This window comes from Monodelphis domestica, chromosome 7, assembly GCF_027887165.1.
Source record: "Monodelphis domestica isolate mMonDom1 chromosome 7, mMonDom1.pri, whole genome shotgun sequence".
In the NCBI taxonomy this organism is placed as follows: Eukaryota; Metazoa; Chordata; class Mammalia; order Didelphimorphia; family Didelphidae; genus Monodelphis; species Monodelphis domestica.
This window is the reverse complement of record NC_077233.1, coordinates 68,875,998-68,894,678: the sequence shown is the minus strand read 5'-3', so window position 1 is coordinate 68,894,678 and position 18,681 is coordinate 68,875,998. Positions and strand designations below refer to the sequence as shown.

General features: G+C 39.4%; 1 protein-coding gene across 1 annotated transcript in view; it reads right to left on the bottom strand.

Moving 5' to 3' along the window:
* The window catches only part of VOPP1 (VOPP1 WW domain binding protein), a 194,692-nt gene that overhangs the window by 84,858 nt on the left and 91,153 nt on the right, over positions 1-18,681 (bottom strand). Inside the window, exon 2 of the mRNA XM_007500381.3 lies at positions 7,492-7,550. Within this exon, the coding sequence (XP_007500443.1) occupies positions 7,492-7,550 (59 nt within the window). The remainder of the gene's footprint in view (positions 1-7,491; positions 7,551-18,681) is intronic.

Genomic DNA, 18,681 nt, shown 5'->3' with positions numbered 1-18,681 from the left:
CAGCCTGCAGAAACTCATCGGAGAGCAGGAGAGAGAAATATAGCTCCTTGAGGGCAGGAATTATCATTTGTCTTTTGGGGTGTGTGTTCCCAGTGTGCTTAGGGTAGGGTCCAGCACATAGTAGATTTACTGATTGACTGAGTGGTGATCAGAAAAGGGGGGTGAGAAGCATGAAACTAATAGTTAGCTGGGGTAGGTCTTGATCTATGTTCCAAAGACCATGGCTTAAGGTTAGGAGTTTCCTTCTAGAATGGAAATATCCATACCAGGCAGTATTCAGAGAAAAAGAAGAAAAGGTTAAAAAAAGAAGAAAGGAAGTATAAAATCCTCTTATTCTCCCATGAGGAGGGAATAAGACCCCAGATGAAGTTCAGCTAAAGTCAGAAACTAAACGTCCAGAGAAGCTCTCTCTCCCTGTGCCCTGGGGAGCCACATCTGGCAACAACAAGAAGCAATCATGGGACTAGTAGACACCATTGAGCACTGAGTGGTGGCATGAAACTAGCATGGAGTAGGTCTGATGGGGACAGTGCAGTGATACCACCAGAAGACAAGGGCAGGCTATAGAAATGAGACTTGCTTTTCCATTCATATGCCCTCTGCCTCAGGGGTTGCCTTTACGTGTGCCCCTCCTGGTAGCACGTGTTCCCTATTTGGATTCCTCTGCATGTATTTGTGTTGCCCACATATGTCAGGATGTTATCGCTCTAGCATGTACCTAGCCAAATTTTTGTGTGCACTTCTCCATGTGTATGCACTTTCACATCTATTCCTTACATGTATTTACTCTTTCCAATGATACTCTGTATATTTTGTGTGAAAGATATTCAGGTTTCTTTTTTATAGTAATTGGTTTTTTTTGTTTTGTTTTTGTTTTGTTTTGCTATTTTTCTGTTATTTTTATTAAGTAATTTCAGTTGGACTTAACGCCCCTTGGCTGACTAAAAAAATGTAGATACAATGGTGGGGGCTCATTAGAAGTAGTTTTGAATGGTAACAGATCCAAGGTATGCCTTGGACTTGGGGGAGCTTTGTCTGTCCGTGGAGGTGTTGGAGAGTGCCCACAGGTCCCATATAAAGAAGGCAATAATATTTCTTCTACCTCCCTCACAAGGTTGTTATGTTGAGTGAGGCATACTTTGGATCCCAAAGCACTATGTAAATGCAAGACGACTCCTAAAATGCTAATGACCAACAACTGCCTTCAAAGCAAAGATCCAAAAAATAATTAAGGGGACAGCAAAGACAGAGGTGAAAAGTAGGGAAAATTCCCAAGGCATCTTCTGGACCTTTCCTGTGTGTTGAGAGGAGCCCATGGGATACAGTACTATCTGGGCAGGATCTAGTCAAAAAGGCCAACTGCCAGTGGTTTTCAAAGCTAGAAATAATCCTTACTGTATCTTCCAGCTACCTTGGCAGGAAGCGAACTCTCAGATATTAAAATTCATGTACAATGTTCTCTGTCAAATGTCACTTGTCGGGACCGCTTTTCTCCTGTTCAGGCAAATGAAGAGGAAAACACTGTCTCCTGATTTATGCAGCCTTGTGCCTGTCACAAGCCCAGGATGTTTTTCATAGTAAATGAGTTTGATTTCAGAAAGTGCGACCTAGGTTTCTCCCATCATCTCCACAGCTGCTGCCTCACTCAGAAGCTGCTAGCCCTGGAGACAAAAGGGAAGTGCTGGGAGCTGTGGAAGAGAATTTGGGATGGAAGGAGGAGGACCAGGCAGAGAGAATAAAAATGAAGGAGTTGGGACTTTTTTTTCTTCCCCTAAAGAGCTGAGAGCCCACATGAGCGAGTACCTATTTTTAACCCAGACTGTTGCTAAGAGAAGTTATCCAGGGTTCCTTGAACGAAGCTACAAAATGGCACATTTTAATTAATAACTTTTGAAAGGAGATTCTTGGAGCAGGTGAGAGGGAGAGATTGGAAATGTTTCTTTCTTCTTTTCTTGTTTGCCTTCTGATCTCTCTTGCCTTTGTGATCGCCTCTGGAAAGATTATTCCTTCAGAAAATAATATATTTTTAGTGGTGTATTTTACACATAGAATCCTAGAGGTTGGAGGGGCCTGAAAGACAATCTGGTCAAATTCCTTATTGCCCCAAGGCTGCACAGCTCTTTAGGGGAAGGGCCAAACATACCCTGAACCTGGATTTTTCTCTTTCCACTTCAATATTCTTTTCCCTATTTAATTCGATTCAAATCAACAAATATTTACCAAGGTCTTAAAAATAACTATGCCAGGGGCTGAGGAGACAAAATCATCCAGGAAACCATGTCTGCCTTCATGATGCTTACACTCTATGGGGGTTTAAAAGGGAGAGGGATTATAAATGTACACAGAGAGATAAACACAAGACATATACAAAGTAGCTTCAGTAGCTCTCACTTTAATTTGGCCATGAAATATTTGAACTATATTGACCAAACCCATATTTATTGAGCCAAAGGATTTGGGGTTATAAAGTACCCCTCAAATGAGGGCAGGGATGGGGAAATCTACAACCAAGTACTGGTGATTGTCTATTTTCATAATCCCCAAATTGCCATTTGTAATAAATATTTGTTCCCTAATTTCTCATTTCATATTTTTTTTAAACCCTTACCTTCCATCTTGGAGTCAATACTGTGTATTGGCTCCAAGGCAGAAGAGTGGTAAGGGCTAGGCAATGGGGGTCAAGTGACTTGCCCAGGGTCACACAGCTGAGAAGTGTCTGAGGTTAAATTTGACCCCAGGACCTCCCATCTCTAGGCCTGGCTCTCAATCCACTGAGCTACCTAGCTGCCCCTTCTCATTTCATATTTTTAAAGGAAAATCTAATCTGGCCTTTGACATTTTCTCATAGAACTGCTCATAAGAGCTATTATTCACATTGTGTGGGACATCAGGGTGACAACAGAGTTTGGGAAACAGTATCCTGGATCACCTAGGCATAAAGCTAGGTGAAAAAATGTCAATAATTCAGAACAAGTTAGGGGAAAACTCAAAGTCCCCAGGTGGTTGGAGTAAAAAGCTCCATTAGCATCCAAAGACAGGCATCTGTTTAACTTAATTTAACTATAATGCTGGCATGAGACTTAGGGATATGCATGCAGACAAAGGAAGTTTTTTAAAAATACCATATGAGACCTCTGGGCAGACAAAAGCAATTTAGAGCTTCCAAACTTTAGGTCTCTGTCAAAAAAATCCCGACTAAACAAGTTTGAAGCCTTCAATACGATTTCCCCAATGCTTTTACAAAGTGAGTTACAATTACCAAACAGAGGTGTAAAAACTGAAACATATTTTCCCCACACAAAGTAATAGCTACAAAAGAGGCAAAGAATTCAGTTTAAGCACTATCCTGTTCACTAGAAAGGCAATAAGGTGTAATGAAAAAAACAGTGAGCTTAGAAGCCAAGAATTCTGAGTTGAGTCAAACTCTCCTTTTTGCTCTTTGTGTAGTCATGGGGCAATTATTTAAGCTTATTGAGCCTCAGTTTCCTCATTAGCAAAAATGAAATATTATCTTTCCATTATTTAGCTTGTGTGTTTTCAGGGGAAAAAATGTCTTATAAGCAGTAAGGTCTAGAGAAATGTGTGTGATTAATGTACCATCTTGCCAAAGGATATTCATTACGTTGCCCAAAAGAAAGGGAAATTTGAGCTGGCCTTTTGAGCAAAGTCAAAAAAACTCCAAACGCTTAGAATTTTTTTTTTTTGGTTCTACATGTTATGAATTATACTACCTTAGTGAGAAACTAAGTCCTAGAATTTGTAATTCTATTGAAAAATAAGTTTTGCCAATTAACAAGAGAGTCAATATCTTGAATAAGTCTAATGCTAGGTAGAACTATTCCTAGGGTGGGAAAAGCAGAGGAAAGTCCTGTGCCAGAAAAGGTAGGTACTACCAACCTAGCAAGATTTACTCTTAACTCTGCCCTGACCCAGAAATATAATCTCAGAGTGCCATCCAATGAACTTGCCCCACGGTCAAAAAAAGCTGTCTCTTACCTCATATTGGCTCTGCCTGCTTGGAGGCAAATCTGGCCCTGGTAGGTTTTAAAACTCTGTTGTTTTCTTTTAAACACCATTTCATCTCCTTGGCTTCAAATCTCAGCAAATGCCTCACCTTCTGCAAGAAAGCTTTCCCAGACTTCTGTAATCCTAGTGCCTTCCTTCTGACTAACTCTAATTTATCCCATATATCTTATTTGACCTTAGTTGTTTGCATGTTGTCTCCCATATTAGACTGGAAGCTTCTTGAGAACAGAGAGCATAACTTGTCTTTCTTTGTGTCTCCAAAACTCAATCCAATGCCCAATACACAGTAAACACTTAAATGCTAGTTGGCTGTCCAACTGGCTTCTTGGACCACATTTCTTTGACCAATCTTCCTTCTAGAATATTTTCTCTTTGTATTTCCATGACACTGTTCTCTTCTGGTTTCTCTCCTACATGGCTGACAGCTTGTCAGTATCCTTTGCTGTTTCAAAGTAATCTTCCTCTCACTTCTGAATTGTGGGTGTCCCCCAAGGCTCCGCCATAGACTCCATTTTCTCTTCTCACTATTCCTTCTCCTTTGGTGAACTCATCTTCTCCCATGGGTTTGATGATCACTTATGTGGAGATGACTCCCAAATCTGTATCTACTCCCTATTTTCCCCTGAATTCCAGTCTTGCATCTACAACTGCCTGTTGGTAGATCCACCTTGTTGTCTCACAGGCATCTTATTTTTTTCCTCTATACATGAAACTAGATTACTGTCTTCCCTACCTAACAAGATTGGTGTAAGGATAAAATGAGATAATATTTAAAGCACTTCATAAATGTCAGTAATTATTATTGTTATTATTATGGCTGTTACTACTATTACTGCTATCATCGTTATTTTTATTCTCTCTTGTCCTCTTCCTTATTTGCCTATTTCTGTGACAAAACATCTTCCTAGTTACCCAATCTTGAACTTTGGGGATCACCTTTGATGCTTCCTCTTTATTACCTTCTCATATCTCACCTCCTAAATTATGTCCTTGCCTCCAGACTCTCTTCTGTCCAATCCAACCTTCACATAGCTCCTAAAAGTGACTTGCCTAAGGTCAAAAAGCTAGTAAATGCCTAAGATAAGGCTCGAAATCAAGTCTTTCAGACTCCCAAGTTCAAATATAAGCACTACATCACCTAGCTATACAATATAAACTGGCTGTTAAAAATAACAACAATGATACTGATAAGAAAATGGAGGAACAGAAGAGGAATAAGGAAGAGAAAGAGAGGAGGGAGGGAGGAAAAGGATGATAAAGAGAAGGGAAGAGGAGAAGGGGGAGGAGGAGGGGGAGAAGGGGGAAGAGGAGGTGAAGGAGAAGGAGAAGGAGGAGGAAGAGGAGGAGGATGAGAAAGAGAAGAAGGAGAAGGAGGAGAAGGAGAAAAAGGAGGAAGAGGAGGAGAAGAAGAAGGAGAAGAAGGAGGAGGAGAAGAAGGAGAAGGAGAAGGAGAAGAAGGAGAAGGAGAAGGAGAAGGAGAAGGAGAAGGAGAAGGAGAAGGAGAAGGAGAAGGAGGAGGAGGAGGAGGAGGAGCTGGAGGAGAAGGAGAAGAAGAAGAAGAAGAAGAAGAAGAAGAAGAAGAAGAAGAAGAAGAAGAAGAAGAAGAAGAAGAAGAAGAAGAAGAAGAAGAAGAAGAAGAAGAAGAAGAAGAAGAAGAAGAAGAAGAAGAAGAAGAAGAAGAAGAAGAAGAAGAAGAAGAAGAAGAAGAAGAAGAAGAAGAAGAAGAAGAAGAAGAAGAAGAAGAAGAAGAAGAAGAAGAAGAAGAAGAAGAAGAAGAAGAAAAGAAGAAGAAGAAGAATATGGTGGCTAAAAACAGCAATGACATTTTAGTCATTTCAAGGAAGTATGACATCTGTGAGCATCAGTGAAAATGGCTGCACAGTCATGAATGCCATCATCTTTGTTTTTGATTTCCTAAAATATCTGGCAGGAGTCTTTAGCAATACCCAAAATGTTCAAGGAGCTTAGATTCTACTAAAATTAAGATTCTTTGTTCCTCAATTGACAGTTACTTCCTTGAAGATATAAATCTAAGAATCAACTCTCCTTCCTTATATCTTTCCCCAAAAAACTATAGTGATATGGACCACAAAGAGAGGAAAAAATAAGGGAAAAAAGTAAATATTTACAGATGAGTTCCTTGTCTATACAAATGAGAGAGTTTGACTAGAAAATCCACACATAAAAACTATATCAGATTGCTTGCTGTCTCGTGGAGGGAGTAAAGGGCGAGAAGAAGGGTGAGAATTGGACTCTAACTTAAAAAAAAAAAAAACCAAAGACTGAAAAATATTTTTTCATGTAATTGAGGAAAAAATAAAATATTATTTTTTAAAAGATCTTTAAAATCCCTTGTAGGACTAAAGCCTATGATCCAACTAGGCATAATAAGCCCCTTGACCATGGCAACCCAGACCTAGAGGAAAGGCACAATAGAATGAGCATTGACTCTTGAAGGTGTAGAGTCATAAGTTCAAATCCTGCCTCTTACAAATACTGTGACCTTGGCTAGGTTTCTTAATTTCCCTAAGTCTCCAGTTTCCTTATCTGAAAATGAGGGAATGTGACTAGATGGCCTCTGGGCTGCCTTCCAACTCTCTGATCCTATGACATTGTGTGAAAGGGGAAATAAATATGAAATCCAGAGAATCAGGCTTAAAATCCTCTGGTGCAGAAGAAAATCTTAGTACACTACAAAGAATCAAAATATTTTATCTCCATATTATTTCACAACTGTTTCTTTGTTCTGGCAACTCCGTAATTACCACAGTCAAGGTTCCTCAGCTGATTCTTTTGTGTTTTCCCTCTTTCTTAAATGTATGGTTTTGTTTTCCTGCAGCTGTGAAGGCAACCTGCCAGAATTCTGCATGTTTAAGTCATGGGAGGGAGGCAGAAGAGGGGGAAGCCATTAGGGACTCCCACCTATTAAGACAATGGATGGGATGTTGGGAGCTGGGAGTTTTCTTTGTCAGATCAATGCAGCAAGAACCCAGGATAAGGAAGCTAACCCACTGATGTATTTCCCAAGGAGTAGTATGTTATTGGCCTGACACACAGGTGGGTCAGTCACAACATCTTGTCTCTGTCCAAAGGAAATTAAGGAAGGGAAAGTTATGGTTGAAAATTCTGGACCTAATTAATCCAGAGCACAACAAGCTCTATCCTTGCTTCTATTATACATTTCCATGATTCTCATCTTCCATTGTACTTATGTGTTCAAATGTTGGATCCTCCTAGTAGAAGTTAAATTCTTTTGTCAGGCTTTTTTTTTTGTCTTTGTATCCCCAGCACTTTATTGCAACACTTTACACATAGTAGGCATTTAACAAATATTTGTTGGATTGCAAGATCAATCACCACAGATTTGAAACACATTCTATTAGAACAAAAATACACTTTAAGTACACACATGGAGAAAAGATGAATGCAGATGTTTACAAACAAAAAAAAAAGATGTATACTTACATATAATATGTCGGATATATTCCTTCAAAATACCAGCAATGTTTTTTGGCCTCTGTACACTGGAAAGAGAGGGGGGGAAATCCATAATCAACCTTTTACTTTAGAAAGCATTTTCAAAGATTCGCAACCAAAGAAAATTTTTAAAAACAACTCTGAATTGCTAAGAGATATTGGAAAGTGAGGGAAACTATGGAGTATTTTCTTTCCCTAAAATTTTTTGTTCTTCAAAAAAATTGCTTTCTAGATTTTTCCCTCTTCCACCCCCTCCCAGGCCCTCACAACTTAAAATAAGTAAAAAAAAATGACATGATATTGTTATATAGAATATTTTTTATGTTTCTAAATTTTAGGGCTTTGTATGTTTGTATATTTCTGTATTTATATTCCCCCCTCACTTACTAGTTGTGTGACCATAGACAAAACACTTAATCCTGATCCCTTCAGTTTCCTCATCTGTAAAATGAACTGGAGAAGGAAATGGCAAACCACTCCAGTATCTTTGCCAAGAAGACTCCAAATGGGATTATGAAGACTCCAGCACAACTGAAAAATGATTCAACAACCACAATTCCATCTCAAATTCATGCAAGGAACTCTCCAACTTTTCTAGCTGTATGACCATAGGAAAGTCTAAACTTCCTCTTTTGTAAAATCGGGGTGAGAATAATAATTGTGCTTTATATCTCACAGGGAAATTGTGAGGGGTGTGCTTTATACCCCTTAAAGTCCAGAAAAGCCTTCAGAGCATGCCCCACCTAAGAAATGAGTGGGAACCATGGTTGTAGTTGTGATGATTGTGGTTGTCATTTCAGTCCTGTCCTCCTGACTTCATTTGTGGTTTTCTTGGCAAAGATACTTGAGTGCTTTGCCATTTTCCCCTTTGGTTCATTTTACAGATAATTCCTTATCTGTAAGGCAGATTTAACTAAGGCAGAGTTAAATTAAGTGACTTGACACACAGGTACTAAGTGTCTGAGGTTGGATTTGAACCCACAAAGATGAGTCTTCCTGATTCCAGGCTCAGTGAGTGCTCTCTGTATTATGGCACCACCTAGATATCCACAGAGTTGTGTTTCTGTCCCTAATGGTCTTTGTAACCTTAGACAAGGCAATGGACTGAGTTTTATCAAATGTAAATGAAAGGACTTTTAGTATCTGATCTCTAAGACACTTTCTAGCCCTGAGACTTGTTGGAAATATGAGTAAAGATCTTCATGCACACATTTTTAAAGCCTCAAACTGAGGTACCATCACATAGGAAAAAAGAGTTCTAATTTGGAGTCAGGAAGATGAAGGTTTAAATCCCATCTCTGATACTTACTCTCTGGAGATTTAGAGAATAAAAGGACCAGAGATCATCCAGGTGACAAGTGCAATGCTTTAGACAGTTATCTTATTGGACCCTCACAATAAAAACTGAGGAAGGTAGGCAAGGCAGATATGATGATTCCCAAATTAGAGATGAGTAGGCTTAGAATCTGAGAGGCTGTGCCTGGTCCATGATCACCTGACTAGTAAATCGTAAAGTCAGGATTTAAGCCCAAGCCTTGCTCTTGCTACTATACTAGCACAGTTCTATAAAGGAGTCATCAAAAGTCATCAAGCAGGGGACTTTGCTCCTGGTGGCATAAAGCAACATGAGGCTATTATCTATCTGTCTGGCAGCAGCACAGGGGTCTAACTGTATCACATTATGATGGAAGAGCACGTAGCTATTTGGGCTCACAGACATTTCAGAATCTCTCGTAGGCATCGAGTGACTGAAATTTTATTAATGAAGAAAATGATTTGAAAAAAATAAGCCATCAGCTCACCCTCCAGTTCAGGCAATGTTGCTCAGGCAAGAGAAGACATCAATTCACTTAGTCAGAGAACAGCTGTTTTCAGTGCCCCTTCTCAAATTACTCTCCATAAAGCTGACATGTTTGCCAATTCATTTAATTTTAGTTGGGTTCTTGGGTAATGAAACAAAGAAAGCACTCTCCTCCTTTAAGTCTCCCACACTACAAGTTAACCCTCTTCAAAGCATACATCCAAGCTAAATATAATTGAGGATAAGGTCTTATTATCACCTAATTTGTAGATAATGGGGTCTAACCCTACTCGTACCAATATCTCCTCCCCTTCTGCTGGTGTCCTAGAGCCAAGTCGCCTCCCTGAATTGGAGATGAAGAAGAAGGGGGGAAAGTGATGCTGTGTGGTGATGACAGTGGTGAGGGACAAACTTTTAGGTCTGACAGTTATTCACAGGCTACTAAAAATAGTATTAGCATAGATAGAGAAGGAGGCAACATCTTAAAGCAGAAAAAGAACTGTTCCTGGAATTAGAAATCCAGGGTTCAAATCCCATCTCCTGCTTGTTTACTAGCAATGTGACCTCAGGCAAGTCATTTGTCCTTCTTGGGCCTCTACCAGCTCATCTGTAAAATAAAGGGGTCCTACTAGATGGCCTTGAGGGTTTCTTCCATTTAGGGAGTTAGGATCCTATGTCTAGACAATTACCAAGGACCCTTCCAGCCCAGACATCCTGTGGTTCTCCAGAAAATAGCACCTTCAAACATTATAACACAACAAGAAGAGTCTCTTGTTCAAGATATGATTTGGTAGAAAGAGCCCTAGGCTGGGAGTCAAGATCCCCACAGTTCAGCTCCTAACTCCGAGCCTTATTGGTCATATGACCCTGAGCAAACCCTTTACTGCTCTGAGTTTTCACTTCATGTGTCCAACGGAGATGATGACTTGGGCACTCTTCGTCTCATAGGACTCTGGGGAGGGAGGTTTCTGATAAACCTTCAACATGCCAGAGAAATGGTAGCTAGAAGAGCCAATGGGGTGGGCAGACAAAATGGATTGAAATTAGGGGGTTCAAGTTCCACCTCTGTATGATCCTGGGCAAATCACTTGTCCTCTGGGTCCAGGAAACTCTATAAACTAAAGGGTGAACATTGGTCAAGGGAGTGTCCTCTTCTGACAAGAGAGAAATCTTGTTTGCTCATATATAAAAGAAAAATAGATAATTTCTTGTCATGTTTAGATCTAAATTCTAGGAACTCACTCAGTCAGCTTTCATTTCTTTGTTTTGTCCTCAAGGACCCTACTACCCCCAACCCTGAAAAGATCATTCCCTCTACCAATGTGAGTTCCAATCCTACTACCTGTGTGATTCTGAGCAAAGTGCTTAACCCTTCTCAGCCTCAGTTTCTGTATGTGTGTGATGAAAGGTTTGGACTAAATATCCTCTCAGGTTAGAGAATGAGCCCTAAATGGGAGTCTTACAAATCTCTTCTAGTATTTCTACTCCCTACTCATTTATTCTGACTGTTCCCTTTCTTGTAGAAAATGAGACATTCTTTTAAAAATTGTCTTGAGAGGGCAGTTAGGTGATTCAATGAAACGAGAGCCAGGCTTGGAGATGTGAGGTCCTCAATTCAAATCTGACCTCAGACACACTTCCTAGCTGTGTCACCCTAGGCAAGTCACTTAACCTCCACTGGCTAGCACTTACTGCTCTTCTGCCTTGGAACCAATACACTATATTGAGTCTAAGATGGAAGGTAAGAGTTTGTTTGTTTTTTAGGTGATGTCAGGGGTTTGTTTTAATTTGTTTTTACTTCTAGCAAAGGAAGAGAAAATCCTTAAACATTAAAAAGAATTCCTTCTATGATTAAAAAAATTTTTTTCAATTGGTTACAACAGGAAAACTCCAAATTTCATCAGATACTTAGTGATGGGGTTGTAAATGTGATTTGGCTACACTTCTCAATAAAACCAGTCTCAAGCCATCCTGGGCATAGAATATAGGAGTGGGAGCAGGAAGGGGCTTCTAAGTGATGGAAGAAGGGAATAAAAAGATGGCTGGAAACTGAAGAAAAGGTAAATGAACTGGGAGTACCATGCAGACCAGTCTAAGAACTTGGGGAGTCAGAAAAAGTAGTGCCCAGGTAAGGGAGAAGCAGCCTGAGCTCTGAATGCTTCCCTATTATCTCCCTTCTTGCCTCATTGCCACAACAGGTCCAGCCACTGAAGACCCCTATGTATTCAACCCCATGAGAAGGGGTACCTGGAAGGGATATGTGTCAGCCCAGCAGAAGTCATAGTGAGAAAAAGGATATAGAGAAGGAAAGTTGAAGAAAATCTCAAGCAATAGCATTAAAGGGGGAACAAAAGTTGCTGAGACCACCAAGAAGTCTAGATAGCTTTTGGTGAATAAGGGATGTGTGTGTGTGTGTGTGTGTGTGTGTGTGTGTGTGTGTGTGTGTGTGTGTGTGTGTAAGTCTAAGGTAAGTAGTTGGGGGCTGCCTGTACTGAGCTTTGAATTGGTCGATCAATCAGCATCTATTGAGCACCAACTTTGTGATAAGCACAGTGACGGGTACTGTGTATACAAATATGAAAATAGGACAGTTTCCTCTCTGTCCCCTAAGGGACTGATATTCTACTATGGAAGCAAAATGCTTACAGAGATAAAAAAATAAATTCGCAGTAAGCATGGGGGAGGGTGACACTAACTAGTAGCATCTGAAAAGACCTTTTGAAGGAGGTAACACTTGAAAGGTTTGAAGGGAACAAGAGTTTCCAAGAAAGAGAGATGAAGAGAGAGGTGAAGGCATCCCAGGTATGGGGGAGAGCCTAGACAAAAGATGAGAGGTAGGAGATGGGATGCTGCATACAGGGAACAGTGAATAGGCCAGTTTGATTAAATGGATAGCCTTTATATTAATTAAATGGTTAAGAATGTGCAGACTATTCTCTAGCTCATTAATTCTGCTTTCCAGACACGGCCTCCTTGCAGGAGCCTTCCTCCCGTCTGCCACACATCATTATTTCTGGGTGCACTAGTGAATTCAAACAGGCCAGGTCAGCCTAATCAACAGCCCCTTCCATTGTGCCATAGCCCATTCACTCCCACAACATCTCCCAGATTGAAGCTTCTCACCAGGGAAGAATATTTTCAAAGAGTCTGCCCAGAATATTTAATGATTTCTAGGTAATAGTAGGAAGGAATAGAAAGCCACTATGCAAAATAAATAAATAACAAATAAAAACTATCCAGACACTTTCAGGAATCCATTTTATAAGGCTGGGAGTCACTCTGTTTTTTAACTATCTTTCTACTGGAAAACTCGCAAGTAGAGGCAAGTAGTCGATGGAGGGATTCTTTAACTTCTGCTCATGATTGGTGCCATGAGGGCAGTTGATTTTACAACTCTCATCATTAATGATCTTCACCCCAAAAACTCTATGAAGGTGAGGATGTCCCAGGGGATGATGCCAATTCCCTAGGGCTTCCCTTTTCCCAGCTCATACTTGGCTTAAGGAATATAATACAGTGTACTGTCCCATCTTTTTTCCCTCCCTCCCTCCATTCCTCCCTCCCCATCATATTGCCATAGGAAAGCAAAGGGAAGATGGCCAGCGTAGAATAGGACACAAGGGGAACCAATTGCCTCCTATGAGAAGAAGGGGGAAGCAACAAAGAAGCATCCAGAGAACAGAATAGTATCTAAAACTCTTTGGCAAATGGCATGTGGGCTTTTCTCACCTCTTGCCCATCAAAGAAAGTCAAGATGTGATGGAGAGGACATTGACCTTAAGAGTCAGATAACAGGGAGGCTAGGTGACTCAGTGGATTGAGAGCCAGTTCTAGAGATGGGAGATCTTGGGTTCAAATTTGACCTCAGATTTTCCTAGTTGTGTGACCCTGGGCAATTCACTTAATCCCTATTTATTGCCTAGCTCTCACTGTTCCTCTGCCTTGGAACCAATACTTATATGGATTCTAAGACAGAAGGCAATGGTTTAAAAAAGTCAGTAGGCAGGAGTTCTCTCCCTTGTTTCACCACTTACCAGATTTGTGACCTCGGGAAAGTCCAACCTTAGTTCCCTCATCTGTAAAATGGGGAGGATAATCTCTTTCTTACTGACATACCCAGGTTTGTCATAGGGATCAAATAAAAGAATGAAAATGAAAGTTTTTTTTTCAACTTGTAAAACATTAAATAAATCATCATTATCATCATTAATAGCAAAGACTACTATTATTGTTAATAATAATTATTTTTGCTGTTATTGTTGTGAAGACAGGGATTCTGCTTGCAGTTTGACCACCACTGGGATATTGAGGGTACTTGGGACAGAGCTTGAGGGAGATAATATATGTAAAGCATTTCCCAAACCCTAAAATGCCATATAAGCATCAGTTATTATAATTAGCAATGGGGAATCTTTTCCTCTATATGCTCAGGAAGCCCTTTCTACATTTGAAGAAAAGGATGGAATCCCAGAAGTTCACTAAGTATCATAACATTCTTCCTAGATCAAAATGTCATTAGCACAAGTTATCAGTTATTTGTATCTGGATTATAAATCACCCTTTATTCATCCCATTGTCCCATAGCCCATTCACGCCCACAACATCTCCCCAAATCCCAATTCCTCACCATGTATAAATTTTTTCCAAGTATACTAAAACCTCATTAATAGCAGTAATCACCACTGGACCACTAAGCAAAAAATAATACCTTCCCTGTTATAAGAAGAGCAATTTTAACCCTGTACTATGCAGGGCAATTAAATAATAATGCATGGAGGACTGAGCCTAGAATCAAAAAGACATCTTTCTTGGTTCAAATCTAGCCTCGCACTTATTAGCTGTGTGACTCTGGACAAGTCACTTAGTCCTGTTTGCCTCAATTTCCCACCTGTAAAATGAGCTGGGGAAGGAAATGGCAACCCACTAAACTAGCCCTTAAAAAACACCTTAAGAATCAGTTGCAAGGCAGAAGAGTGGCAATGGCTAGACAATTGAGGTTAAGTGACTTGCCTAGAGTCATACCAGCCACGGAAGGCTCTGAAGCCAGACTTGAACTCAGGACCTCACATCTCTAGGCTTCACACTCTATCCATTGAGCTACCTAGCTGCACCCCGCCCCCACTTAAGTATCTCTGCCCAAAAAACTTCAAATGGTTCATGAAAGGTTGGACAAGACTAAAATGCAACTGAAATGCAAAGTCACTATTAGGTAAGTAAGGCACAAACTATCCAAATGGGGCTGACCATGAAAAAGAAATAAAAATGCCTTAGGAATTATCATCAACACTGTGGCCTCCTATGAATAATTAAGAATTATTTATTGTCTTCTTTTTTGTTAGAATAAACATAGCTCGATCTTCATCTTAGAGAAGACAGGAGAGTAAAGATTCACCCTTTGCCCTCTTCTCAGATTCCCTAGGATAACTACAGAAAACAAGAAAAGACAGCAATGGTGTCAGGCTTTTGACACAAGAGGATGGCCACCAAGGGGAGGAAGGAACATTGGAAGTGGAGAGCACATCAAGGAAGAGTTGGAAGATTTCAATCCCTTAATCCCTAAATGGTATATTTTCCTGGCTTTAAACTCTAGTATCCCCCACACAGAGTAAAGGGAAGGAGAGAAGGGAAGGGGAAAAATCTCCAACATCTCCATACCTAACAAGCATTAGATTGGCATTGATTCTCATACATCTGGCATAATGAAAAGAATATTGGAATAGAATAACATGGGCTTGAATTCTGCTGGTTGGTTCTGCTGCTTACTATGAGGGTGAGCTCAAACAAATCATTTCACCTCTAGAGGAAACAAATTAGTTTCCTCTAAAATGAGTACTTTGGGTAGTATGGGGTAGTAGGCAGAGAAATGGACTTGGAAGTTCAAGTCCCAGATCTGCCCAAAAACCAGCCTTGGATACACAAGCAAGTGTTTGGGCATCAGTTTCCTCATCTGCAAAACGAAAGGGTTTGATGAGGTATTCTATAAAGATTCTTCCAATTCCAGTCATTCTCCTCCCACTTCTCAGTTCAGCAAAGGCTGGCCTACTGGTCCAAAGTGTCATTGGGTTACAGGTTACCTGTCTACCTCTGCCACTGAGAGGAATTAGATGTTTCTCTTCCTCAATCTACACTCGTTTCCCCATTGCTCAATTTTTATCAGGCTCAGGATACTCACTGTCGGATGATTCACCACATCCCTACCTCTGCTGGAAGCATCCCAATGCCTTGTGCCACTCTAACCATTAAATCCACTATTTCTCTTGGGAGCAGACCACTTGCCCCTGCCCTTTCTCTCCAAGGTCCTCAAGTCCTTTTATATTTCCTGCTACTTCCCCCTCCAAAAACTACTGGCCTTTCCATCTCATGAACTAAACATGAACCCTCTTTTATGGGTTGTCTCCCCCAATTGTAGAATATGACTCTGAGAGCAAATACTGCCTTGGTTTTCTATATTTATCACTAACACTTAGCACAGTGCTTTCCACATAGTAAGGGTTTTAATAAATGTTTCCATTCTATCTTGTTCCCTCTGCGATTCTCTAAGTGAAGAGCTGTGAGGGGCCAGTGAAAAACAAATGGCAAGCTTACTCTGTGGGTTGAGGATTGAATTGCACTCAACAGCACAGTTCAGTGAGAGGAGTACCAGACTGGAGATCAGAAGGCTTGGGTTTAGGTCACATCTTCTCCTTACTTGGTAAGTGACCTGTGAAAAGTTAGACCTCTTCTCCTGGTCTCCATTTCCTCATCTATAAAACTGAAGCTAATAATACCCTACCACGCTGTTGGAAGGATTAAATGGGATAATGTGCCTATAAATAGAGTGATATAAATGTAAAACTATTATGATCTCCCTATCAATCTGACAACATATGTCTAGCTGCCTGTATTTCCTTGTAAGAACAAAAAAATCCAAACCTGTTAAAAACTTTGCTGTAACTCAGAGGAAAAAGAAATTAGTCCTATTTCCTCCTAACCTTCCTTCCCCCTCCAGATGTCAGACCAAACAACCTGTTACTTATAAGTCTTATTATTTGGGAAGAAAAGTTCGCAATAGTTACTGATTAGCTTAATAGCACAAAATGTGACTATAAACAGTTCAATGACCATATCTTGGTATGCCAATTACTGTCCTTAGCAGTCCCTACAGAACATTTCTGGAACACCAGGACCTTCACAAATAATCTCATGCAGTGGATAAGATAAAAGGTAATTAAGTCAAAGCCTTTTGGGGTTGACTCTCAGGAAATCCAGGAAGCTGTGAGTTTGTGAGACAGCCCTGAGAAATTCATCTGCCTTCTTGGTTTCAGTCAGTCAACATCATCCATTAGGCATTTATGGTAGTGTATAAAGAACTATATAATTTCTTCAACAAATAATAAGGGAAGCTGACAGCTATGCAGTGGCTTATTCCCTTTTTCTTAAAATAAGATTTTATTTTTTTAATCCCAATTACATGTAAAAAGAATTTTTAACATTTATTTTCTAAACTTTTGAGCTCCTAATTCTCTCCTTTCCCCCCCCCTATTCTTCTTCCTTAGGATAATAAGCATTTTTATCTAGATTATACATGTGAGATCATGCAGAACATATTTCTATATTAGTCAAGGTGTGGAAGAAGTCATAATTCTTTTAAAATTTCATGAAGAAAATAAAGTGAAAAATAATATGATTTGACCTACATTCAGACTCCATCAATTCTTTCTCTGAAAGTGGAGAGCATTTTTCACCACAAGTCCTTTGGAGTTGTCTTGCATCAATGTATTGCAAAGAATAGCTAAATCATTCATAGTTGATCATCTTATAATATTGCTGTTATTATGTAAAATTGTCCAGAAGCTTATTACCTAAAGGTTCTCTCCATTTATATTAGGAACAATGTAATCATTGCCAGTAATGTCATGGAGAAAGTAGAAGAATTACTGCTGTGGGATTTATAAATTTCTATAAGAAAGGAAATGTAGGGAATCAGGTAGGGACTCTCACAGTAAGACAAATAATTATGGAAATCTGGAATCTAAGCCTGAAATACTTATGTGAGGTCATGCATAAAGAAAGATTTGGAAAGAATAATATACGTAGACTTGAAGAAGGGTGAATGCTGTCATTCTGTCCCAAATGGAACAATATATTGCTTTGTTCCACAGTCTAGTGAATTATTAGTCTTCTGTTTGTAATGAGTGGAGGTATAGAAATATTCATGTGGAATTTTTTGGAAAAGGTCAAACATCTCAAGGGAATCAATGAAAAAGTATAAAGGAAGGAAGCCTAACACCACCAGGTCTCAAACTATACTATAAAGCAGTAACATTAAAAATTATTTTCTACAGGACAAAATTTCTTTTCTCTTTTGAAATTTATCAGAGAACAGATGAGGTAAATAGCATACAGAAACAAGTAGACATAGTAACATTGAGTTGGATAAACCCAAAGAACCCAGTTACTTAAGGCTCTAAGGATAAGAATATATTATTTGACAAAACCTGCCAGGAAAAATGGAAAGTAGTTTGGAGGTCAGTTTAAACCAATATCTTATGCCATATACCTCAATAAACTTCAAACGAATATGTGTCCCAGAACTAAAAGGCTACAACATAAATTAGAACAGCAGACACAAAGATACCTTTTGCAACTAAGAAGAGAGGAAGAGTTCTTGAGCAAATAAGAAATAAAAAAGATCACAGAAGATAAGATGGGAAATTTTGATTATGTAAAATTGAATTATTTTACTTAAACAAAATGAATAAAATTACCATTAGGAGTAAACAACTGGGAACTTATTTCAGCAAGTTTCTTTGATAAAGTTCTGAAGTATATAAGATATATAGGTAACAGAATCAAATATGTAAGAGCAAGAGCCATTCTTCAATGATACGAACAAGAAGTTTTCAAGGAAAGAAATCCAAGCTTTGAATGATCATCTAAAAAGGCTCCAAATCATTTGTAATAAAAGTACAAATTAAAATAACTCTAAGATTCTACTTCATACTCAGCATACTGGCAAAGATGACAAATGAGGGAAATGATCATTTTGGGGAAGGGTGTGAAAAATCAAGAGCATTACTAGACTATTGTTGGAGCTACAAGTTGCTCTACTCATTCTGGAAAGCAATTTAGAACCAAACTCCCAAAGTCAATAACCTACATATATCTTTTGACTCCATAATACCACTACTTGGAAGAGGGAAAGGACCCATATATATGAAATGATGCATAGTAGTACTTTTTGACATAGCAAAGAACTACAACTTAAGGGAAGTGCCTATCAGTTGAAGAAGAGATGAACAAATTATGACATCATAATATTACTAAATCATATTTCGCTATAAGAAATAATGAAGGAGGCTGTATCAGAGAACCCTAGAAAGATCTATATTAACTGA